At 43.2% G+C, this 25,309-nt stretch overlaps 1 protein-coding gene across 3 annotated transcripts in view; it reads right to left on the bottom strand.

Annotated features, from left to right (window-relative positions):
* LOC138265636 (C-C motif chemokine 20-like) overlaps positions 1 to 23,879 on the bottom strand; it is a 103,474-nt gene extending 79,595 nt beyond the window's left edge. Inside the window, exons 1-4 of one of the 3 annotated variants that reach the window (XM_069213526.1) lie at positions 23,519 to 23,877; positions 20,699 to 20,815; positions 18,051 to 18,128; positions 12,098 to 15,002 (exon numbers count right to left, since the gene is read on the bottom strand). In XM_069213526.1, the coding sequence (XP_069069627.1) occupies positions 14,927 to 15,002; positions 18,051 to 18,128; positions 20,699 to 20,815; positions 23,519 to 23,679 (432 nt within the window). In that variant the 5' untranslated portion in view covers positions 23,680 to 23,877 and the 3' untranslated portion in view covers positions 12,098 to 14,926. Of the gene's footprint in view, positions 1 to 12,097; positions 15,003 to 18,050; positions 18,129 to 20,698; positions 20,816 to 23,516 lie in introns of those variants that run through there. The other 2 variants (XM_069213527.1, XM_069213524.1) reach the window with 2 other exon arrangements.
* Between the last annotated feature and the right edge of the window lie 1,430 nt (positions 23,880 to 25,309).

The following is a 25,309-nucleotide window of genomic DNA, read 5'->3' as shown; positions in this document are numbered from 1 at the left end:
ACAGTTGCCAGTCATGCTGACAGAATGCAAGGTGATTTAGGAGCCAGCTACTGGACAAGTTACATAATCAGTGGTCTGACTGAGACTGTTTGGAGGACAAAGTAGACAGTTGAAATGTCAAACTGTGTACGTCCTGTGTTTTTGAAGGTGACAAATGAACCCAAGGGCTGTGTTACCAGGCTTAATTAGTATCAATGGTTGACGGTGTATTCGACATAATGGCAGCTCGTATGCTGATCCAGGCATCATCAGGGGCAGTGCTTTTTGAAATGGGTGGTGTGCATAGAGGTGATCACAGGTGTGGGCTGCATCTGTTTCTCACCAGTCCTGTAGGTGAGACTTGCATTCTAAGGGCCAACAGACATTTTCACAAGGGGAAGCAATCTACATGTGCTAACAGGGCTTTGAAACTAGCAGACAGTGTATAAAGTGACCTGACGTCCATGCAGTCAGATGTTATATGACAATGGCATACCTTAGGAAAGGGTGTAGCACACTGGTTTGCTAATGTAGGTCTGTGTGTGTAGAGGAGGTATTTTCAGGGTACATATCTTAGTATTCCAGGGACCTCTTCCGACAGGTGGGTTGTGACCATGTGCATGGGTGTGTCAGGAGTTAGGAAATGGGCTGACGTGCATGGAATGTCATGTGCGCAATGCATGTCATATGTGTGGCAATTGTGCTGTCCATGTTCTGCTTCTATGGAACTCTAGTCACAGATAGTCCTTGCAAATATTGGATGCAGTTGGACTAACTGCTGTCAAGGGTCTGGTCAGACATTCCTGTTAGTGATGCCAAAGCACATTGACTGCCTCATGTATGAGGCTTGTTTTCCCCTTATTGAGTGATGGTGTCATAGTTGTGTGCCATATGCTGCGTTGGACCTTGCTTTCAACATGTTTGTGTGAAATAGTTGTGGTCCTCTGCTATTGGCCTTCAAAGGAGATATGTACATGATATATGTCATTAAGAGTGTGTGTGTATGTGACCATTGTATGTTAGGCATCACAATAGCTCTGGGATGTTCCGTGTCCTACTCAGTATCTCAGCAGTGCTCCATGAGGCAACACTCTTATTCTGATAAGTATAGATGAAGGTGTGCAAAAAGGAATAGCCAGACCATGATATGGTGATAAGAATAGGTGTTTATTTAAATTAGTTAACTAAAGGGGTGAAGGTGATCATATTCAGAAGAAATTATTTACAATCTGTTGCCGCCTGCGTATACCAGCAGCTGTGTTCTGTAGTTCCCCCTCCTGTTACAGGCCAGAATCCTCCTCTTCCTCCTCTTCAGGCATGTGTGGCTCTGGTTCCAGGAGGGGAATGTTTCTTTTGATACAAATGTTGTGCAATATTGCACATGTGAGGATGATCCTACAGACCATCTCGGGGGAATATAGGAGGCTACCACCAGTGATGCAGAGGCAGCGGAACCTTGACTTGAGGATGACGAAGGTCCGCTCGACAATGCTACGTGTCCTCCTATGGGCGTCGTCGTATGCACGCTCTGCAGAAGTACTTGGGTTGCCAAATGGTGTCATAATCCATGGCTGGATGCCATACCCCTGATCAGCTGCAAGAGAAAATGAATGGGATCATGTTGATGTAGCTGGCACTATTGAAAAGACCTTTCATGGCAGTAGTTGTCTTGTGTTGTCTGTGACTCTTTTGTGTACAAATGTGACATCCTGTGCTTGTAGGCTGTACCATCTGCATTGTGTTGTTTCCTTGGCTGAATGAGTGTTTGTCTGCTAACCGTTTGTCAGCAGTATGTTTTGGGATTTGCAGTACAGTGCGCCCTCCCTAGCATTGTGACTTGTGATACAGGTGTCCGTATGTCTTCACTGGGGGTGAGATGATAGTTCCATGCAGAGTTAAAATTGAAAGTGTTGTTAACACGTTCATATCAAAGTACCCTGGACATCCCATACCTTGAAACTTATGCAATGTATTAATGTAAAGGTCATTGGGACACTTACAATTTGCAAGGTGACATTTAGGCAACCACACTCATTGACGTCTTCACATTAGGCTGTACAGTAATTTTCAATGTGTGACAGGTTCAATGGTGACTTAAGAAACATGGCTAGTGATGTCACGACCTCAGTGTGTTCCTGTTGACATGTTGCTGTTGTGTGTATGTGTTGTGTGCGCTAGAGGGTTGCTGTGCAGTGAGTATATAAGCAGGTTTTTGTACTTACCAACAAGTAGTCCATTGCCATACCGTCCATCCTGGAAGTGTTGATTGATGGTGCAGTGACGGAAGATGTATGAGTCATGTACACTCCCAGGATATTTAGCCACGATGTTGGTGATCAATCCCTGGTGATCGACTATGGCCTGCACATTGATGGAATGTGTGTGCTTCCTGTTGCGGTAGAGGTGTTCAGTTGCTGCAGGTGGCACAAGGCGTACATGTGTGCAGTCGATTGCACCAAGGACGTGTGCGAAGCCACTCATTGCGTAGAACCCCTGTTTTGTTTCCTGCTGCTTCTGCAGTGTGTTAGGGAAGCAGATGTAGTAGGGTGTCAGTCGAATGATGGCATCCAGTACTTTGGACAAAAAGGCGGAGAATGATGGTTGTGATATTCCACCAACCAGGGCACCAGTTGTTTGGAAAGAGCCACTTGCCAGCATGTGAAGTACGGCAAGCAGCTTTGTTTCTGTTGGGATGGTGCGGGGTGTCACCAAAGTGGGGGCCAACTGCTGTTCAATGTTGCGCAGCAGCTGCTGAATGGCCTGCCAGTTCAACCGGTACCTCTGTATGATGTCGTGTTCCCTGAGGCCCTGAAGGGTTGTTCTTGGGCGGAATATCCTCTCCTGCCTTCTGCGCTGCCTTTGGGGTCCCTGCTGGTGTTGTTGTAGCTGCTGTTGTTTCTGCTGGGCTCTGCGTCTGCGTGCACGCTGGATTAGAATCACCTCCATGGCTCCCTGTTGCTGCTCTGCTGCTCTGCTGTTTGTTCTGTGTGTTCTGATTAAATACAGGTGTGTTTGCCCCATTTTAAGGCCTGCCCTGACCCAGGCGTTAATTTTTTACGCAAATCGGGCTGTGCGTCATTTTCTGGCTCCGCCTCCCGGCCGTGCGTCATTTTTGCCCAAAAGCATAAATACGACGCACAGCCGTTTAAGCCATTTTTTGGACGGGAACGCCTACCTTGAATATAATTAACGCAAGGCGGGTTGCCGCATCCAAAAAATTACGCATTTTGTCATCCGCAGGCTTGGGCGTCAACGTTTAAATACGGGGCAACGTTTGCGCTGATTGTGCGTCAAAAGTTTTGACGCACAATCGCCACAGACGGAGTATAAATATGCCCCAATTGTATTTTGTAAGTTTGCGCCGATTTTGCGTCAGAAAAAGACGCAAATGCGGCGCTAAAAAAGTATAAATACGGGCCTAAGTGTCTCATTGGCAGTGTTCGCCATGTAAGTGAATTGACTATTTCAATTAAGACTCTCTGTGCCACTTGACCGAGGCAAATTGTAGTCCTACTTCTCTGCTTGTGTGTTGTCCAGGGTTTTCCCCGGAAAAGATTACGCACGCCATCCGTCCCATTCCTCACAGGTATCGCCCTCATGTTTATATCAGTAAAATCCAATTTAGGTGCAAATCTCCCTTCTGACCATCAGAGGGCAGACTGTCACACTAATGATGTAAATATCATCACTCTTGTTTATTGAGATATTTACCCTGTACAGTACCTGTCCGAGTTTTGATTTTCAATGGACGCTGTAGTAGAGACCGGCGTGGAAGTCTCAAGACAAGTCCATTCAGTTTTGTCGAGGTCACGTATTAGCTTATAGAATTGCTGGGAGGTAAAAGGTTTATTTTTTTCTGCGTGCTTGTCAGTCAGTAATAAGGTTTTTTTTGTGGCCAAAATGACTTTGACTTTGGAATAAACAAAATGATGTTTTGCGTGAATCTCTCAACTTCACGCACTGTGTGGTTGTAGCCAAATTGTTTATATCTGAAAACGTACTAAATGAGATCGTATAGCTGGCGAAAGTAAAACATATGACATTTTGGTCCAAGCGGACAGTTTATTTGCTCCGCTCTTGACACATGCGCAGCCAGTCGTAAACAGCGTTGTGTTGCTGTGTATGCTACTGTAACAAGGCAGGCAGAAGCACGCTCAGCCTCCCACACGCACAGATTTACTTCTGCAAAACTCCCAGACTGCTTAGCAACAGATGCTTAGCAACAAGCGCTACGGTCAAACGCATCCATACACACGCATATGTCAATAGAAAAGCTCTTAGAGTAAAGGTACTCACTATTAAATGTTTGTGTCTAGTTTGAAGGTCGCATGTAAAACCTCTGGGGTCCACAAAGCATTCCACCGTCCACCCTTGAAACCGATAAAGCGAGCAGCGAGTTGGGTAATAATTAACACGTTGCTATTACATCATGTTGCACAACAGCGGCTTTAACTGCCTTATTAAATCAAGTTGTGTTTATAATTACTCTTGCTATTTATTTGCCAATAATATAATTACTGTATTATTATCGTCATCATTACTATTATGGGTCCCTACAAACATAGGACACTCTCCCCCAGATGTTAAGCTACCGGTATAGTCAAAAGCAACTCGGGGGCAGAGTACAGAGGTTTCGTCAGTGATTTGATATAATAAATAGAACGCACCCAGTTCAGATTAAAGAGAAGGTTTGACTTAACCTTAATACAATCAGTTTAAAAATATCAATTTACCAGCTGAGCCACCACAATTATGTTGCAACAACCCTAGAACGATGCACGAAGCTAAAACCAGACGCCGGCTGTTTAAAGCTGTCATTGTTCGCCCTTTGTGCTTGTTGTTTCCGGTGCTGAGCACCGGCACTTATTTGTGAGGGCCGGGGCTTATTCTTATGCCTCATATGTGAAAGACGGAAGAAGGAAAAACTGAAAAGCGTCATAAAAGGAGAAAGTAGAACGTTGCAGGATGAGCTGAAGGGGCGCGGGTGGCCGTAAATGGATTGAAGAGGCCCGAGATGGCTTCAGGATTACGCTGCCTCAGTATTCAGTGCTGGCAGATTTAATTACAGCAGCCTCGTGTTTAAGAGAAGGGCTTTGAGCACTGGCACCTCTTAATTTACAAATTAAGCACTGCTGAAGGTAGACACAGTTCACTCATGGGGACATTTTATACCTTCCAAAGATGATTTTTTTTTCAGAGACTTGCTATGGCCCTTGCCTCCTCCGCCAGGAAGAACAACTCTCGTGTGGTGGGGGTTTCCCCTCATCGTTTATTCCCGAGTAATTTGTCTCTGGCCCGTGTAACCTGTTGGGATTGTTTTTTAGGGCCAGATGTAGCAAGGCATTAGCGCCTCGCAAACGGCGAAAAACGCCGTTTGCGAGGCACTAATGCCCGCACGCGATGCAGAAACGCATTTTGTGAGTCGGAACCGACTCGCAAAATGCGTTTCCGACTCGCAAATAGGAAGGGGTGTTCCCTTCCTATTTGCGACTCGCACCGCGATGTAAGTTGATTTGCGACCAATCAACTCGCAGTTACCATCCACTTGAAGTGGATGGTAACTCATTCGCAAACAGGAAGGGGTCCCCATGGGGACCCCTTCCCCTTTGTGAATGATCACAAAATTATTTTTTCAGAGCAGGCAGTGGTCCTATGGACCACTACCTACTCTGAAAAAACCCGAAATAAAAGGTTTCGGTATTTTTTTCTATGTGCTGCTCGTTTTCCTTTAAGGAAAACGGGCTGCAGATAGAAAAAAAACCACTGCTTTATTTAAAAGCAGTCACGGACATGGTGGGCTGCTGTCTCCAGCAGGCCACCATCCCCGTGAGTGCCCAGACTCGCTATGGGGTCGCAAACTGCGACCCACCTCATTAATATTAATGAGGTGGGTCTTTGCTACCCCATAGCGAGTCGCAGAGGGTGTCTTAGACACCTTTCTGCATAGCAAATTGCGAGTTGCAATTTGCGAGTCGCTCGGACTCGCAAATTGCAAGTCGCAATTTGCTGTCTACCTACATCTGGCCCTTAGTCACCTGTAGTTCCTTCGGAGTGGCTCGGCGTGTGGCACTTGAATACACTCAGGGGAAGTACACGGCATTCGTCCAGTGGAAGGAATGGGAAGTGCTGTCGTCTGATGATGATGTCACTTGTGCACCGATTACCACAGCCGGCTACCACGACCTTTTCTGCAGACGGGGAGGTGTGGAAATTCCAAAGGGACTTCAGGACAAAGCTACTTCATTGTGATGTGAATGACCTCCAGCTTTCAGAAACTATGCAGTAAGGACTTTGTTTGGGGCTACCGTGCAACATTAATGGAGTGATTACACAAAGTAATGCCTGGTGGTCCGTAGAGCCCCCCTTCAAGCCTCCCATGGTGCACTCTCAGGGGCAAAGTTAGTGTGTACTACTTCCCATGTAGCACACAATCAGTGCACCAACTGATGGCTTGTTTGCCTTTCTATCTATCTATCTATCTATCTATCTATCTATCTATCTATCTATCTACCTATCTATCTATCTCTCTATCTATCTATCTATCTTTACTGAAAAAAACAAACGTTAAAGTAACATTATAGTTAGGTGAAAATGTCAGAGCCAACATTAATGTTTTGAAGTTAAAAAATGCAGAAATTCATCATTTAATTAAATCTTGTTCCCTCACAATGAGGTGCTTATGACTTCACATATTACATCACTCATAACATGTTCTATGATATAAGTTATTACATCACTGATGACATCTCAAATAATATCAATGATGACATCTAGGCCACATCGTTTTCTTATCCCACAGGCGTCCTCTGGGGTTGAAGCAAATATTGACAATTGTTTAAAAATCTTGGCCCTTAGGTGTGTCCCTCTGAGTTCCGCTAAGGGGCCTAGGGAGGGCAGGGTATCCCTACTCTGTCCCCTTATAATATTTTTAGGTCGAGCGCGTGAGCACTCTGACGTGTTGAAATCTATCTGTGGGCTTTTAACTACACCCATCACTTTTACTCGTTCATGGGCTTGCCTTTCAAAAATCCTTTGTTATCATTGGTAAATGCTTTACGTTTGTCCCTCCTTGGGGCAGGTTTGTTACCGCCTTGGCCATCGACTCTGTTACATGGATAATTGCACGTGTACCAATACGTTTGACTGCAAGCAAACTTCTTTTTCCTTTTGTGTGTCTCCTTCGTGCTCATGCTCAAGGCAGCCGCGGCGCTTTGAATTGGTTTGCTTATGTCAGCTATTTACTTTCATTTTAAACTTATGTTGCAAGAAAAGTTCAGTTAAGAATTTACAATTTTAATAGCTCTAACTCGAGCAAACATGACACCCATTGCAATGCAAATGCTTGTTTTTATTCACTTCAGCTTCAGCATCAGCATCAGAACAGGGTACTAGTCTCACAGTTCTGTAATGGCTACCAGCAGCATTTTTCTGCTGTTGCTGCCAGGCAATCAGAGCGCTTGCTCCCGCAGGAGTCTGACTGGCGCTGGAGTGAATTGGACCAAGAGAAATAAAGCTCCCTCAACCAATTAGAAAGCTCAATTTTTAAATTGCCGCTTCCGCAAGAGTTTTTCAAACCTCTTACTGACCCAACCAATTAGAAATACAAATATTTTTGACCCTTCATTTCTAAAAAAAATACTGAATGGATTTACACCCAATCACAAAAAAACAAAATATGTGGACCAAGATCTAGCTTCCTGCCAAATCTGGTGTAAATCCATTCAGCAGTTTTGACTGTAGCCCTACCTAAATAAGTTTATGGACAATGCATGGGGATTTTGCATTCTGGAAGCCCCCTATTTTTTGGCTCCCGCCTGACAGATCACCCCTAAACTTTCCATGGACAAACGAAGCAAAAAGAGCACTTGTTAGAAAAAGTTTTGCGGACATTCGCCAAACGGTGCCAAGGTTATTAGCAGCACAAAAAAAGTATTTCCTATGGAAATGCTGACCTGACCATTTCTATCTATCTATCTATCTATCTATCTATCTATCTATCTATCTATCTATCTATCTATCTATCTATCTATCTATCTATCTTTTTCAACAAAGAGAAACGCTGCACTCCCGGTGGTGAAGCAATTTGGTCTGAAAAGCGGTGAGCGTGTCTGCTGCTGTCAGCGTGAGGGGTAATGACCAAAACCATTAATATATATGTTGAACCGCAATTCCCAGTATGCCTCCATGCGGATAAAAGGAGGGCTAAAAGCAAACAATATATGCATGCAGATTATCACCACCTGAGGAAAACGAGAGTTTAAAGGCGTTGTGGTGTGTGTCATTACATCAAGCTGACTTGAAATAAATGAAGTTTGCCAAAGCAACCACCGGGAGTGCAGCATTTCTCTTTGTTGAAAAATAATTAGGGGTTTTGGTTTTTACTCCTCACACTGGCACCAGCAGACAAGTGCACTTCTTTTCAGACCAAATTGCTTCAATTATATATATATATATATATATATATATATATATATATATATATATATTATAGTTAGTTATCTCAAGTGCCATGCACAGAGATATTATCAATGATGTCAAATAAGATGTCAGGAGTGATGTAGTATGTAGGGTAATTTATATAAAGAGTTTTAAATAGCCCTGACAAGACCCGAGGTTAACATTGCCAAAGGCAATATCAGTCAACAATTAGCTAAAGTAAATAGAATAGAACCAGAAAATGACATTGAAAGAAAAATAACATATATAAATAGATTGGTGTATATATTCCCTTTAGCTGTCTGCGTTAGTGCCCAGAAGGTTATGTCGATTGATAAGGAGATCCTTTAATTGTCTCTTAAAGCTCATAAAGGAGGGGCTAGTGCTGATATAAACTGGGAGGGAGTTCCAGATCTTGGAGGCATTGCCAGAGAAAGAGCATGCCAGGGCTTTTTGTTTATGCTTTTTGAGGGGAAATGAGAAGAAGGGTGCTGGTGCTGCCTAGATTTCTCACCTGGCCAGCTTTTATGATATTTCCTGCAAGGTTGGCTGGTTTATCAGTGAGAAGGACTTTGTGAGTGAAGCAAGCAGTTTTGTAGCAGCAATGAGCTTCAATCAGGAGCCACTTTAGATCTTTCAGTGAGGGGAGATGTGACTGTCTTTAGATTCCGGTGACCATCCTTGCTGCTGCATTCAGTGTGGCTGTCTGGGGGGCAAAGTGAGATTTCACGGTGAGGGCATGGGTGCCCACAAACTTATTTTCAGGGGGGGAGTCACAGCATCCCAGACTGGTTCTGGTGGGCGCCGTGGCCATACTAGTGTAGGCAGCATACCACTGTGGTGGCCATAGTCTTAACCTGCAGTGTGAGCCTGCACACCAGGCTGTACCTAAATCCTGGGGGGGGGGGATGCGCCCCTGCCTTCTCCACCCCCCGTCAGACACCCATGTGCGAGGGTGGCATTCCCATAATCCAGTCAGGACAGAACCAGAGATTGCCTGGCAGTTTTTAGGTCATTTGGCTGGAGGAAGGGCTTGATTGTTTCAGGAGTTTTAGTTTGTAGAAGGCACCCTTCACTGTATTCTTTATGTGTGAGTTCATGTTCAGGCCTGTGTCCAGTGTGATCCCAGAGATTTGGCAGACACAACCAAAGACATATTGCAGTTTAGAGCAATAATGGAATGTAGACACTCTTATACCTGGGGACTCTGTCCATTGTTTGACAGGAGAAGAATTTCAGTCTTGTCTTGAGTGTTTCAGTTGGTAGTGCAACAACTAGTTTTGGGCTTTTATGAGGGTGGCATTTCTCTGGTGAACATCATCTAATGAGGACATTTTCAGGTATAGCTGGGTGTCGTCTGCATTGAGGTGGTATGGAATGTCTGCTTGTTCGAGTATGACAGTGATGGGATCCATGTAGATAGTGAAAAGTGTAGGTGGAACGACTGAGCGTTTGGTGGACACTCCAGGTTATATCAGTGTTTTTCAAACTTTTTAATGTTGCTCCTCCCTAATGGCGGGAAAAATGGTAATCAGGCCCCCTCTTAGAATTTTTCACAATTATTCTATAAATTTGCCACTATTTAAACATGTCTAGACTTCCTTAAACATTGCAGTTAAGTTCTGTAACCTTTTTAAAAGTGCAATAAACGTCTTTCTGCTTAAAACAAAGCACTGTTACCTGCAAGATGCTTCTTTTGGCCAGGGTCTGGGGCTTCCCCTGGGATAACTTGAGACCCCCCTATGGGGGCCCGCCCCCCAGTTTGAAGACCCTGGGGTTATATCATAGATTTCTGAAGTAAAGTTTTTTATTTTTATGTGTTGAGAAAGTTATGTAGAAATGATGAAAGCCATTGAAGAACCACAAGGTCTGCTCCAATCAGTTTTTGAGGGAGTTCAGAAGAAGCTTGTGGTCGACAGTTCAAAGGCCTCTGATAGGTCAAGAAGGATAAGCAGGCAGCATTAGTCTGCACCCAGAGATTTGTGTATATCAGATATATTCAGTATAGCTGTTTCTGTGCTGCATCCTTTCCTGAAGCCCGATTGATGTGAGTCCAGTAGATTGTGGTGTCAATGTGTTGGCTGAGCTGGGTGAGAACACATTTTTCAACGATTTTTTCCAGAAAGGGAAGGTTGGAGATGGGCCTGAAGTTGTTGAGGTAATCCGGGTCAGAGTGCATTTTGTTTTTAGCAGTGGCATGACTTGCCTTTGTTTGAAACAGTCCGGCATAACTCTGTTACTCAGGGAGCTGTTTATTATCTTGATCGAAAGAGGATTTAAGGCGTGATTGAGATTTTTTACCAGGGAGGCTGTAAAGGGGTCTTCGAGGTGCAAGGGGGGCTTTGATTTCACATCTTAAAAATGTCCTCTCCTGTACTTTTCTTCCAACCGGAGAATCCACTTTTGTACCTTCATCCAGGTTAGCAGGGTCTCCTGTTCTTCCTGGATTCTTCGTCGACTTCTGGACTTGGTCTCCTCTCTCCACAGGTCTTCAGGTCCAGGAATCGATCGTTAATTTTTTGCACTTTTGCACAGTTCTTGTATAATCCTTTACCACGACTTCTAGTGTGTGCTGGGGAAACCTGCTGTACTTTACTCCTGTATTCCTGGGCTCTGAGAGGGGGTACTTTACTTACCTTTGGGGTTTTCTTACACTCCAAGCGCCCCTCTACACACTACACTTGCCTGGGCAGAATCTGACTTTCGCATTACACTATTTTAATATATGGTTTTTGTTGCCCCAGGACCATTGCAATCTATTGTGTTTTTCACTGTTTGCACTATTCTATGACTGTTTACTTACCTGATTTTGGTTACTAGTGTATATATTGTGTAAGAATACTTACCTCCAGAAGGAGTATTGCCTCGAAGATATTTTTGGCCTTGTGTCACTAAAATAAAGTACCTTTATTTTTGGTAACACTGAGTATTGTCTTTTATTGTGTATAAGTACTGTGTGAATATGGTAGTATTGCAAGAGCTTTGCATGTCTCCTAGTGCAGCCGTGGCTGCTCTGCTACAGCTACCGCTAAACAGCCTAAGCTGCTAGACACTATCTACATTTCACTAAGGTGGATCACTGGACCTGGTATAAGGTGTAAAAACCAGGCCAGCTTCTCATACTTGCCTTTTAATGTGGTTTAAGGTTCTATGGCCATATGCGTTTGTCTGTCATCTCCAGGTGCCCCATGTTTATACTGCCAGCCCACCTTGCTTCAGAGATGATCTACCAGGACATGTGAGACGCTGCAGATTACTGCCTTTCACCATCTATCCTATAGAGACACCAATACCTCTACTTGTCACAACAGCCAGGCTCATTTTATATAACCCTCTATGGGATACTCAAGAGCAAGCGGGGTGGCTAAGAAAGGTTGTGAGGGTGTTAGAAAGCCAAACAGCCTACATTCTGTGGCACAACGCAATATAATGCTTCCCTTGCAAATATGATGAGGGCCCCCAAGTCTCCATAGCTTATAGATATGCTTTGGCCTTGAGCTGAATCAGGCCCTATTAAAGGATTTGGGGATCCTTGTATGATTGCCTCCCACCCTGCACTGCAGAGGCTTTGGGGGCCTGTGTTACGCCTCTGCCTAAATACAGCTGTAGTATATATAAAGTTGAGAGTGTCTGCTTCCCATACATGGATGCGGGTCAAAAAAAACACTCAGAAACATTAATGTTCATATTAATTTTTGTTTTTATTAGGAAAACAACACGTAAGTGGGACATAGCTAGTGCTAGCTTCTGCTCTGAAGCAACATTTAATTCTCAATGTGAGAAAATAGCAGAGGGTCACAGTTCGCCCATCACAGTGCAAGGCAGAGAAAGGCCAAGTTTTTCTCACAGAGGGAATAGGCTTGTGTGGATTTATTTCATCGCTGAAATAGTTTTTTTATTTTTAGTTATTTGCACAGGGGTAATAAAACTGCATGGGGACGAGACTTCACTCACATATGCACTGCATGGTGTTATATGCACTGCATGGAGTTACTTGCATTGGAGAATACATTGCATGAAGTTATATGCACAGAGGAAAGAGGACAACTTGAAGTTACATGTGCAGGCAGAAAGGTCTACATGGATATACATGCACAGGAGAAACAGTTGCATAAAGTTATATGTACAGAGGGAAGAGACCACCGTGGAGTCACCTGCACAGGAGAAAGGGCTTTATATAGTTATATACACGAGACAAGAGGCCTCCTTGGAGCAACAGGCACAAGAGAAACAGTTGCATGAAGACACATTCACAGATGAATAGGCTTTCGTGAGTTACATGCACAAGCGAAAAGGCTCAATTGAGTTAAATGCACATGGTAAAGAGGACCACATGGGGTTATGTGCATTGAGTAAATAGGGCTGCATGGAGTTGCCTGCACAAGCATGGATTTATATGCACAAGTGAAAGAGGACTGGGTGGAGTTATATGTACTGGGGAAATAGGGCTGTGCCGAGTGGCAGGCACAGGAGAAAAGGCTACCTGGAGTTGAATGCATGAGGTAAACAGGACTGCAATGGGGAGATGTGCAATGGAAAGACGCCTTATTGGAGTTACATGCACAGGCAAGTGCTGAATGATGTTATATGTACAAAGGAAAGAGGGTTCCATGAGTTACATGCACAGACAAAAAGGGCTGCATTGAGTTAAATGCACAAGGGGGGAGTTATGAGTACTGGGGAAATAGGGCTGCATTGACTTATGAGTACTGGGGAATTGTGGCTGCATGGAGTTATGAGTACTGGGGAAATAGGGCTGCACAGAGTTATGAGTACTGGGGAAATACGGCTGCATGGAGTTATGAGTACTGAGGAAGTAGGGCTGCGTGGAGTTATGATTACTGGGGAAATAGGGCTGCATAGACTTATGAGTACTGGGGAATTTGGGCTGCATGGAGTTATGAGTACTGGGGAAATAGGGCTGCACAGAGTTATGAGTACTGGGGAAATAGGGCTGCATGGAGTAATGAGTACTGGGGAAATAGGGCTTCGTGGAGTTATGAGTACTGGGGAAGTAGGGCTGCGTGGAGTTATGAGTACTGGGGAAATAGGGCTGCGTGGAGTTATGAGTACTGGAGAAATAGGGCTGCGTGGAGTTGCACGCACAGGAGAAAGAGACATAGGAAGTTCTATGCACAGGGCAAATAGGACTGCATGAAGTTCTATGCACTGGGGAAATAGAGATGCATGGAGCTGCATGCACAGAAGAAAGGGCTACATGGAGTTAAATGCACAAGTGAAACAGGACTACATGGAGGAATGCCCAATCGAAAGGCGCCTTCTTGGAGTTACATGCACAGTGGAAAGGGCTGCTGGAAGTTATATGCACTGAGGAAAGAGTACTGAAAGGAGCTACATTCACAGAGGAAAGAGGACTGCATGGAGTTACACGCACAGGAGAGAGGACCCTATGGAATTCTATGCTCAAGAGTAGAACCGGGATACACAGAGGTATGTTCCACGGGGTGAGTCTGGGTCTTATCTATTCATGGAGTAAAGGCCAATGTTATCTTAAATACCAAGCGCTTACTGTGACTTAAGTCATGTACACAAGGAATGCAAAAATGCATACAATGGTGTGCAGAGGGAATAGCTGGTTCAATAAAGCAACATAGACGTAGAATAAACTGCTGCATGGAATAATATGCAAAAAGTACCCAAATCAAAAAGAAGTAACAACAGAGAAGGGGTACTGGCATGTTTAAAGCTGCACAGAAAAATACCTGGCTGCATGGAGCCCCACACGCAGTGTGTAAACATGTCTAGATAAAGATGTAGGGGCGGCACAGGGTAACATCCAAGGAGAGCCTTGGGTGTCATTTAGTTAATTACAAAGATGTACATTTTCATGGAGTAGAACATGTATAACACACAATGCTGCACTGACTTACATGCACACTGAATATGATCTGAAATTAAGTATTCATGAAGTACATGAAAACATGTGTTACATTCACAATGCATACATGGCTAGAGAGAGATGTATACATAAGGCATAGGATTTAGAATTTGGCAGACGGGTACTCCACCACATATGTGATGGATAGCCAGTCTGCTTTATTACATGTGAACACAAATGTGACGGATATCCAATCCACCTTATTAAAATTACATTATTGCCTAATGCACGTGTAATAAGATGTCACATTCGTGACCCTGTAACTGTTCACCAAACTCTAAATCTGGCCATAGTCAAAGCATTCTGTGGGTGATTTGCGCGGTAGCTAGACCCCATCTTCACCTCTCCTGCCCAGTAAAACCAAACTGTAACACGGTTGCAGAGTCATATTTGGCTTTCAGAAAAAAGCAACAGTTAGGCCCGTTGAGCCCAGGTAAAAGCATTCGCGCTGGTTTTGATGCAGGCAAAAAGCGCACATTCACTGGTCTTCAACAGGTGAATTAAATGACGATGCAATGTGGATCAATGTCAGTCGATGCTGCATCTCCTAACGAAAGGTGGAGCTTCTGACGTGTCACAGGCATAGAAGTAATCTACCGAGGGCAGGGTGTTTTAGCCTTGTTTACGGGGGTTGGTTTTCCGACTCTTGCCAGGACCTCTCTTCCCCTTACTCTTCTTGTTTCCCTTGCTGTGAGAAGACAAAACACATGCAAACGAATATGAGAGGAGTGAGCCACAGTGCTGCAAAGATCATTTCTGCAGTGAATTTAGTCTCTCAAACAGGTTTGGTCCAAACACCCCTTGCATGGTCCCCACAGTTGCACCTGGAACACTCTGGAACATGGACACGAATACTGAATTCCCCAAAACTTCCCTGGTAGCAGAAGTGACATCACACACCCTTCGGCTGCCATAGCATTGTATAGTTGGCTCACATGACCTCATTGTGCCTCCAGTAAAGTAGAACTAACAGAAATTAAATAGGGATCCTAGACCCCTTTCCACTGGCCACTGAGAACAAGATTAGCACTAGGGGTATCAAATGGCAAGTCTGAGGTAGTAGCCGTAAACCATAGCTATCTTAACTCGATGTTCAAACGACGATATGGGTTATTTTGTATGGTCTAGGTTAGTTTAAAGGGCAGCACAACATCAGTATGATACAAGGTCCTGAAACAGGTTAATTGCCAATCCAACTCTGAAAATCTTGTATGTGACTCATTGTGCCTCCCCCAAAAAAGACAATGTGGGCTCCCAGTGGATGCATATGTATCCAGGAATAGTTAATCAAAAGAAGTATTCCAATAAAACCGAACGCATTGGTTGGAGCCCTGACACAGGACTCAGATACCTCAAATAAATAAAAAATCTAGCTTCTGCCTCCCATGAAAGTGCAAATGCATCATTCCGTCTGAGTAACTTCCCCTCTGGCTTCATGCAGTGATGGTGGGTAGAATCACCCTTGTCTAGAAACATCAGTTCACAAAGTTCCCACCCAACATATATGACTCTCACTTTGGATAGATAAAGAGCGCACCCCACAGCGCCTTGAGCCCTGAGGGGTGAGTAGCGTGCTATAAAAATTGATTGGTTGATGATTGATTGATACACCCACCCCTTAGGACCTTAATACAGTGTGAGATGCGAAAATACATGCGTTTAAATGAAGCAGCAAGGGTAAGCCTGCATCCTTGGTACTTCCTCTTGTTGTGCCTTCAAGTCAAAGAGGACCACCTTTTCTACAGGTACAATTCAAAGGCCTCTTCATCTGCAGGTGTTGTGAGTGCCCGACCTAGGAAATGGTCCTAGATTTGGCTGTGATGCAATGCCAGATTTCAGAGGCACCCACATTCAAGGATACATTCCACTAATAAACAAACTGCCACTGATCTTCCTCTTGATGGTTCTTGATAAGACCGATGCACATTTTTTGTTACACCAGTCTAAATTTGTACAGTTTCCGAACTTTGCATTACATGAAATGTGCAAAAGGTTCACCATTTCTTATAATATGAAAGTTCATATAATTTCTGTACGTATGTTACAGGTCTGAGAAGATTGTAGATCACTGAACACCATGTTCTCCTCTAAACAATACATTTTCTCCTCAAATCATTATTGTGCATCACTACTATTGTGTGAGAAATAACTTTCTTAGAAACGTTATTTGAGATTCCAACGAAATGTATTTCATGTAATACATGTCATTTTGCTAAAATAACTGCTATTTAACAAAAGAAAATGTGCAGATTCCACACATTCCTACTCATGCAAAGCGGGGATCAGCACAACATCAGGCTTCGTTAGGGTTTGTCTATTTTTCCATGATGCAAGGTTTCCCGTCCTGTGTGCACAGTGAACTGCCTCATAAATTGTTGTAGTTGCTGTGTTAATTATTTTCAACTGAACCTTGGACTTTAGTGCCAGAATGCACTGGCTTCTCAAGGAGAAAGCTTCCAACTGGAAACATGGGACCTCATTTACAATAAACTGGTGCATCAATCACGATTTGCAGCTTGCTTGCGCAACCCTGAACCCCCCTAACGAAACCATGGTGGCGTTGTATTTACAACACAGTGCACCATAGCGTTCGTTAGCACAGCTGCATCAGAATTTCTGACACAGTTGTGGCACTTTGCTCGACTAGCATCAAAATTGTTGACAGTAGTCCAGCAAAGCTCGGGGAGGCCCATATAAAACTGCCTAGCGTCACTTTAACACCTGCCCTTAAGCATTAAAAAATGACGCTAGAATGACGCAGTGAAATCTTGTAGACATCACTGTGCCATTCCAACGGGCCTCCTCGTGGGGCAACGCCTCCCTTGCATACATTATACCTGATGCAGATATAATGTGGCACAAGGGTTTACAAACGGGCACAATGGTCCCATAGCGCCAGTTTGTAAATAAGGAACAGGAGTTGGGGCTGTTCTGTGCACTGCAGTGTTAAACAAATGATGCTACGGTGGTGTAAGGGGCTTGTAAATGAGCCCCATGGTGTCCATGTGACATGGAACATTGTCACTGTATTGCATTAAAAATGTGCTAAGTGGTCATTCTTTTGATACGTTAAATCCAATATTACATCCATTTCTGTACTGCAGAAAACATTCTTAACCATGTAATACCCACAGCAGAATGGAGAGCTGCTTAGAAGGAGCAGCAAAAAAGTTACTATGGTACTAGGAAAAAAATGAACCTAATGAAACCATGCACTGTCAGTAAATTCGTCACTCTAGGTGTCTTGATTTGGACAGTGGATCCTCATCAGACATATGCTATTTGCCTTTCAATCTGTCACAATGGATTCTATGGGATATTGAGCCCAGCTACTGGTCGTAGTTCCAATGGTTTAGGTATATTAAGAGAATTAATTCACGAGCTTCATTGATAATTAAAAAAGCACACACTCAATTCCGGTGTTTTGAAGTCAACAAAAGGAGATATGACTCGCTTTATGAAATTTCTAAATAAACACATATTCAAAAGCTGATTTTCCCTGCCGTTCTTGCAGCACCCAGGCATCTTCAAAACATGCAAAAATAGCATACTTAGAAATTTTTGGAGTGGGAGGCCAATGGAGGCCAAAGAGATGAGGTGGGGATCTCGCTGATGTGAAGAGAAGGCGTCTACACGGGGACGTTTTGCAAACAGAAGGATTTGCCATGGTCAGGAGGATCCCACGTGATAACCTTTTGCATTGGGAGGGGACAGCCATTCCTCTGTTTATACATACCTCAAGGCCTTAACAATGCCTTTTACCCATGGCTCTTCTGGGTTGGCACACACATTGAACCGTTTCTTTGTATGAAAGCTGCAAAATAAAAAATTGGATATCAACTCATGCAAATTAAATTGTCCTCTTTCCCCAAACACAAACTGTTGATTTAATTTTAGACTCTATGTTGTTGTCTATCATGAAAGCTGATTGGCTTCACAAACTCTCATATCCGCAGCTCAAATTAACCCATAATAATAATAAAACTGTACTCATATTTCCCTATACTAATCCATCACTAATTCTTGGTGGGTTCCGGAGTAGCGTGCTACTCGCCGAAAAGTGCTTCGACGCCTCGTCAGGGGTAGTAAGCGCTATATAAATACTATTACAATACAATACAATACAGTATATTTTTTCACCACATTCTAAGGTTGCAGGAGGTTGGAGAAAACCTTTCTTAACAGGGAGTGCTGTCCATCTGTTCAAATTGGTTGCATGGATTGAAGTCATTTATGGGTCGCCATGGGCCACATCTGCAACCCCTGGCTTGTCCCTTGGGACCCCTAGCACTGCATTTGAAACCCCTTGCCTCAGAAGTGGCAAAATCTGTGCCAGGAACACAGGGACAGCTCGTTCTTATTGACAATGGTTGCATTTGTTGGGGCTAGTTTTTTTGTCAATTCTGTAGTACACTAATAGTGAATAATATGGCATTATTCACTATTAGTATAATAAAAAAAGAAATTAGCTGGAATATGATCCACACTGGCAGCTGAGATAAGTAAAACATGATTTTAAATGTATGTTGTGTGCATACTTGTGTGCGTGAGTGTGCTTATGTGAGAAAGAGTACATCTATGTGTGGGTATGTGCAAGAATGTGTGTGTGACTGTAACAGTCAAATGGCGTGTGATGTCAATTCCGCTACCTCTGGCTATTTGGTAAATTGACGTTCATGGTTGTATGTCAAAATATGAACCTCAGTAATTTTGATCTGCACAAATATGTCTCAATAATTTCAACTACCAGGATAACTGACAAAAATATAATGCTTGTCATACCATTCAAAAAGAATTATCCAATGAAGGTAATGATAGTAATTCTAAACTCAAAGGTGTGATCATTTTGTAAATAATAACTAGGCCACAATATTTATGTCAAACAATATTTTTGTTATCAGTATTCTGAATCACAACCATTGTCAAGATAAGCACGAGGAGGTATAGAATTACTATGAAGTTGATATTAGCCCAGAACAATATTAAAAGTGCAATGTTTTGGTAGAGCACTGCTCAGATCAATTACTGAAAAATTCTTAAACCGGCAGAATTTATATCAAAGCCCCTCAGACATCATTGTGCTTGGATCACATTGTAAGCTGTTCTTGAGAAACTGATAGTGCATAATTATAGATCCCCAACAGGGTCAGCATATGTTAAACATGTTAATACACTAATAAGGGAGTCTTTCCAATGCTTTATAGTGTGCATCAAAATGGTCTACCGCTCCTTGATGCACATGGATTCATGAAATTTTCAAGGGTATTGGACATGAGAGCATGTTCCCTTTGACACTCCCTCTCCCCACATGACACCCCAAGACCCCCAGCAGTCTCCAGTCCACAGCTATTTGGCTACGAAATGGACAAGGAGTGCAAAGTACAAAAATAAATAGGTTCTTGAAGTTTGCTTTCTTTCCTTCCATTGCCTCCTTGATTCTGGGACCAGGGGCAGCAAAGGCAGTGCTAGTGATGCCAAATTCCAAGACTTGGGTAGCAGCTGCTACGCCTGGCTTGCCCTAATGTACACTCCTGGCTTAAATTAAATTATCCTGACCTTTTTACTACAACATGCTTTATAAATCTATAGGAAATCCAGATAATTTGCCAAACTATTGTCTCTTATCTATACTACAGTTTGAGGGATAATGCTGAACTTTTGTGGTCTGGATAGCAGCTCTCGGTTGAAGAAAAAACATGCACTGCTGAGAGACTATTAGTATATTTTTCACATTATCTGCAACCACGAATCCTACTATTCTCCACATTTTGGCTGACTCTCTTTGTGTGCTGAGTTAAGGAGGTGCCTGTCTGCTCGTCATTTATGACCTTTTGGATATTTTTGACATGACCACAGTGCTCGCGGATCTATCTTGTGGCTTTAGTGGGGCTGGGCTCGTTTGGTCGCCCTTTTCGACACAACGATTTCAGATGATGAGGGTGTGGGCAACAGGCTAGCTTTGAAACAGCATGGCACTCGGTTGCCTTCAATTTTATTCTGACGCCTATGTTGCTAAATCTCTACATTGAGTCACAAGGAGTCTAGATTGGGTGTCTTCATTTACCAACATATGAGTGATACCCAATTATATTTCAAGGTCTGTCCGATATAGGACAATAGGTACTCTTCCTGTGCATTAAGGACTGAAATTTGAGACACTTTATTAACTATGCCTCCATCGTGAGAGTGTTTGGTGCGTTATGGTGTTAGCACTGGGCTCTGGGCCAATTGTTCACACTACAAAACACAAGAAAATTATAAAAACATAACTAGATCAGATGTTAACCTATTGTGCTCCCCCGTCCAAAACTTGGTCTGTAGTGGTGCCCTAAGGTAGGAGAAGTAACCCGTTCAGTGTATAGGAATTTGTAAATGCTCACTCACATGACTGCATCCATGTCACAGACATCGCTCGAGCTCTGGATGGTGAAATTGCTGACTACCTTCAGCCGCAGGGGCTTCTTTGAGTAGGAGGTACAGCAATCCAGGTCACCTTGTGCAAAAATAAAATACAGATACATCTAAAATTGAGGTAAAGATAGTTAAACATCCACTTACCACTGACTCACCCTTTCAAACCTCTCACTTTGATTTAGTCTCACAGGATCCCCAGGGGACAGGAACAGCAGCATTGCTGATCATTTACAAGTAACTCTTGGTCAGCTATGCACTATATGTAATTCTTTCAAATACTTTTAGAGTGCTAAAGGCCACCAAGACCCCCCTTCAAAGCGCATAAATATGGAAGATGGGAGCCAGCAGGGATAGAAGTGTGGAAAATGGGAGGATCGATGTAAAGGAGGGCAAAGAAATAAAAGGCATAGAAACTTGCAAAGGAGGGTGGGTTGAGGAAAAGTATAATATTGGGGAGACATCTATCTTAAGATCCTTTTTTAATCTACCCATTTATGACATATACCTTAGAATGTTGTACCCTAGAATATGTTTATGCATTTCAATTAAATAATTTTCCATTTGCATATTTTGTTAAGGGATGCAAAGACACAAAGAGCATGATTTAGAGTCAGGTGTTACTTCATCACACACATGACAGACTAAATTTTTCGCACAAAGAAGAATGAAAGACTAAGGGGCATATTTACAAGCCCCTTGCACCTCCTTGTGCCACCCTGACATCACTTCTTTATGCTAAGGAGGAGTTAAGGAGGCCCCCACCATGCACCATTTTGCAAAGGCATGCACCATGCATTGCACCATTTTGTTACCCTTGCGCCACATTATACCTGCGCCAGGTATAATGTATGCAAGGAGGGGAGGTTTCCCTGAAGTGAGGCACAAATAAATTGGTGAGGTGAGATTTATAAGATTTCGCTGTGACTTTTTGTTGTCATTTTTAACACCTGCTCAGGGCAGGCATTAGCGTGACATTCCCATAATAACCTATCGGCCTCCCTGTGCTTTGCTGGACTAGCAGCACCATTTATGGCACAAACCCAGCAAACCGCCACAATAGCATCATAAATTATGAAGCTATTGTGCTAACCCACGCCACGGTGCTCTATATAGTAAATACAGCGCTACCATGGTGATGTTAGGTGGGCGCTGTGCGACGGAAGAAAAGTGGTGCCTCCTAGCTGAGCGCCACTTTCTTGAAAATATGCCTGAGTTTCCCTTGCTAAGATTACAATTTGAGACTTCGAAGAAAGCCCAGAAAGGCATTTTTTCAGAAATAAAATGTGTAGTTACAGGGAACAAATCGGCATCAGAACTGGGTTTTCGCCTTCTGCCCCAGAAAATGGCAGTACTTTTAGCACAGTAACCCTTTTTCAGAAATGGTCAACTGAAATCAGAGGGAGGCAAGTTTTCATTTGTTCCAGTGCAGAATTAGTGAACAGCTCATAGTAGATCGGGAGTTAGTTCATGCAAATCGTACTTGTTGTAAAAGTCACATTTCTTTCCACTTTAAGTGTCTCATTGTCCGTGTTCGCCATGTAAGTGAACTATTTCAGTTAAGACTTTCTGTGCCACTTGGCGGAGGCAAATTGTAGTCCTACTTCTCTGCGTGTCCAGGGTTCTCCCCGGAAAAGATTAAGCACGCCATCCGTCCCATTCCTCACAGGTTTCATCACCCTCATGTTTATATCAGTAAAATCCAATTTAGGTGCAAATCTCCCTTCTGACCATCAGAGGGCAGACTGTCACACTAATGATGTAAATATCATCACTCTTGTTTATTGAGATATTTACCCTGTACAGTACCTGTCCGAGTTTTGATTTTCAATGGACGCTGTAGTAGAGACCGGCGTGGAAGTCTCAAGACAAGTCCATTCAGTTTTGTCGAGGTCACGTATTAGCTTATAGAATTGCTGGGAGGTAAAAGGTTTATTTTTTTCTGCGTGCTTGTCAGTCAGTAATAAGGTTTTTTTGTGGCCAAAATGACTTTGACTTTGGAGTAAACAAAATAGTAATTTGCTTGAATCTCTCAACTTCACGCACTGTGTGGTTGTAGGCAAAAGTGTTTATATCTGAAAACGTACTAAATTAGATCGTATAGCTGACGAAAGCAAAACATATGGCAATTTGTTCCAAGCGGACAGTTTATTTGCTCCGTTCTTGACACATGCGCAGCCAGTCGTATACAGCGTTGTGTTGCTGTGTATGCTACTGTAACACGCACAGATTTACTTCTGCAAAACTCCCAGACTGCTTAGCAACAGATGCTTAGCAACAAGCGCTACGGTCAAACGCATCCCGACACACGCCTATGTTAGTAAAAAAAGCTCTTAGAGTAAATGTACTCATTATTAAAGTTTTGTGTCCAGTCTGAAGGTCACATGTAGAACCGCTGGGGTCTACAAAGCATTCCACCCTCCACCCTTGAAACCGATAAAGCGAGCAGCGAGTCGGGTAATAAATAACACGTTGCTATTAAATCATGTTGCACAACCGCGGCTTTAACTGCTTTATTAAATCAAGTTGTGTTTATAATTACTCTTGCTATTTAATTGCCAATAATATAATTACTGTATTATTATCGTCATCATCACTGTTATGGGTCCCTACAAACACACAGGACACTGTCCCCCAGATGTTAAGCTACCGGTATAGTCAAAAGCAACTCGAGGACAGAGTACAGAGGTTTCGTCAGTGATGTGATGTAATAAATAGAACGCACCCAGTTCAGATGAAAGAGAATCTTTGATTTAACCTTAATACAATCAGTTTAAAAATATCAACTTACCAGCTGAACCACCACAATTGAGTTGTAACAACCCTAGAACGATGCACGAAGCTAAAACCAGACGCCGGCTGTTTAAAGCTGTCATTGTTCGCGCTGGACTCTCGCACGGTCTGCCGAAGGCTGAAGGTAGACACAGTTCACTCATGCTTTGAAGCGGGGACATTTTATACCTTCCAAAGTTGTTTTTTTTCAGAGTCTTGCTCCGGCCCTTCTCCTCCCCCGCCAGGACGCACAACTCTCGTGCGGTGGGGATTTCCCCTCATCGTTTGTCCCCGAGTAATTTGCACTGGCTCGTGTAACCTGTTGGGATTGTTTTTAGTCACCTGTAGTTTCTTCGGAGTGGCGCGGCTTGTGGCACTTGAGTACGCTCACGGGAAGTACATGGCATTCGTCCAGTGGAAGGAATGGGAAGTGATGTCCGGTTGATGATGATGTCACTCGTGCACCGATTACCACAGCCGACTGCCATGCCCTTTTCTGCAGACGGGGGAGGTGTGGAAATTCCAAAGGGACTTCAGGACAAAGCTACTTCAGTGTGATGTGAATGACCGCCAGCTTTCAGAAACTATGCAGTTACGACCTTGTTTGGGGCCACCGTGCAACATTAATTGATTGATTACACAAAGTAATGCCTGGTGGTCCCTGGAACCCCCCTTTAAGCCTCCCATGGTGCACTCTCAGGGGCAAAGTGTGTGTGTACCACTTCCCATGTAGCACACAATCAGTGCACCGCCTGATGGCTTATTTGCCTTTGCGTCTATCTATCTATCTATCTATCTATCTATCTATCTATCTATCTATCTATCTACATTGAAAAAAACAAACGTTAAAGTAACATTATAGTTAGGTGAATATGTCAGAGACAAAATTAATGTTTTGAAGTTAAAAAATGCAGAAATTCATAATTTAATTAAATCTTGTTCCCTCACAATGCAGTGCTTATGACTTCACATATTACATCACTCATAACATGTTCTATGATATAATTTATGACATCACTGATGACATCTCAAATAATCTCAATGATGACATCATAGGCCGCCATTGTTTTCTTATCCCACTGGAATTCCTCTAGGGTTGAAGCAAATATTGACAATTTTTTAAAAATCTTAACCCTTAGGTGTGTCCCTCTGAGTCCCACCAAGGGGCCCAGGGAGGGCGGGGTATTCCTACTCTGTCCCCTTATAAAAATTTTAGGTCGAGCGCGTGAGCACTCTGACGTGTTGAAATCTATCTGTGGGCTTTTAAGCACACCCATCACTTTTACTCATTCATGGGCTTGCCTTTCAAAAATCCTTTGTTATCATTGGTAAATACTTAACGTTTGTCACTCCTTGGGGCAGTTTTGTTACCACCTTGGCCATCAACTCTATTACATGGATAATTGCACGCGGCCAATATGTTTAACTGCAAGCAAACTTCTTTTTCCTTTTGTGTGTCTCCTTCGTGCTCATGCTCAAGGCGGCCGTGGCGCTTTGAATTGGTTTGCTTATGTCAACTGATTACTTTCATTTTCAATTTATGTCGCAAGAAAAGTTCAGTTAGAAATTTACAATTCTAATAGCTCTAACTTGAGCAAACGTGACACCAATTGCAATGCAAATGCTTGTTTTTATTCACTTCAGCTTCAGCATCAGCATCAGAACAGGGTACTAGTCTCAGAGTTCTGTAATGGCTACCAGCAGTATTTTTCTGCTGTTGCTGCCAGCCAATCAGAGCGCTTGCTCCCGCAGGAGTCTGACTGGCGCTGGAGTGAATTGGACCAAGAGAAATAAAGCTCCCTTGACCAATTA

The sequence above is a fragment of the Pleurodeles waltl genome, chromosome 11 (assembly GCF_031143425.1).
Source record: "Pleurodeles waltl isolate 20211129_DDA chromosome 11, aPleWal1.hap1.20221129, whole genome shotgun sequence".
Taxonomy (NCBI): Eukaryota; Metazoa; Chordata; class Amphibia; order Caudata; family Salamandridae; genus Pleurodeles; species Pleurodeles waltl.
The sequence above is the reverse complement of the archived record's forward strand: the minus strand, read 5'-3'. Positions and strand labels throughout refer to the sequence as shown.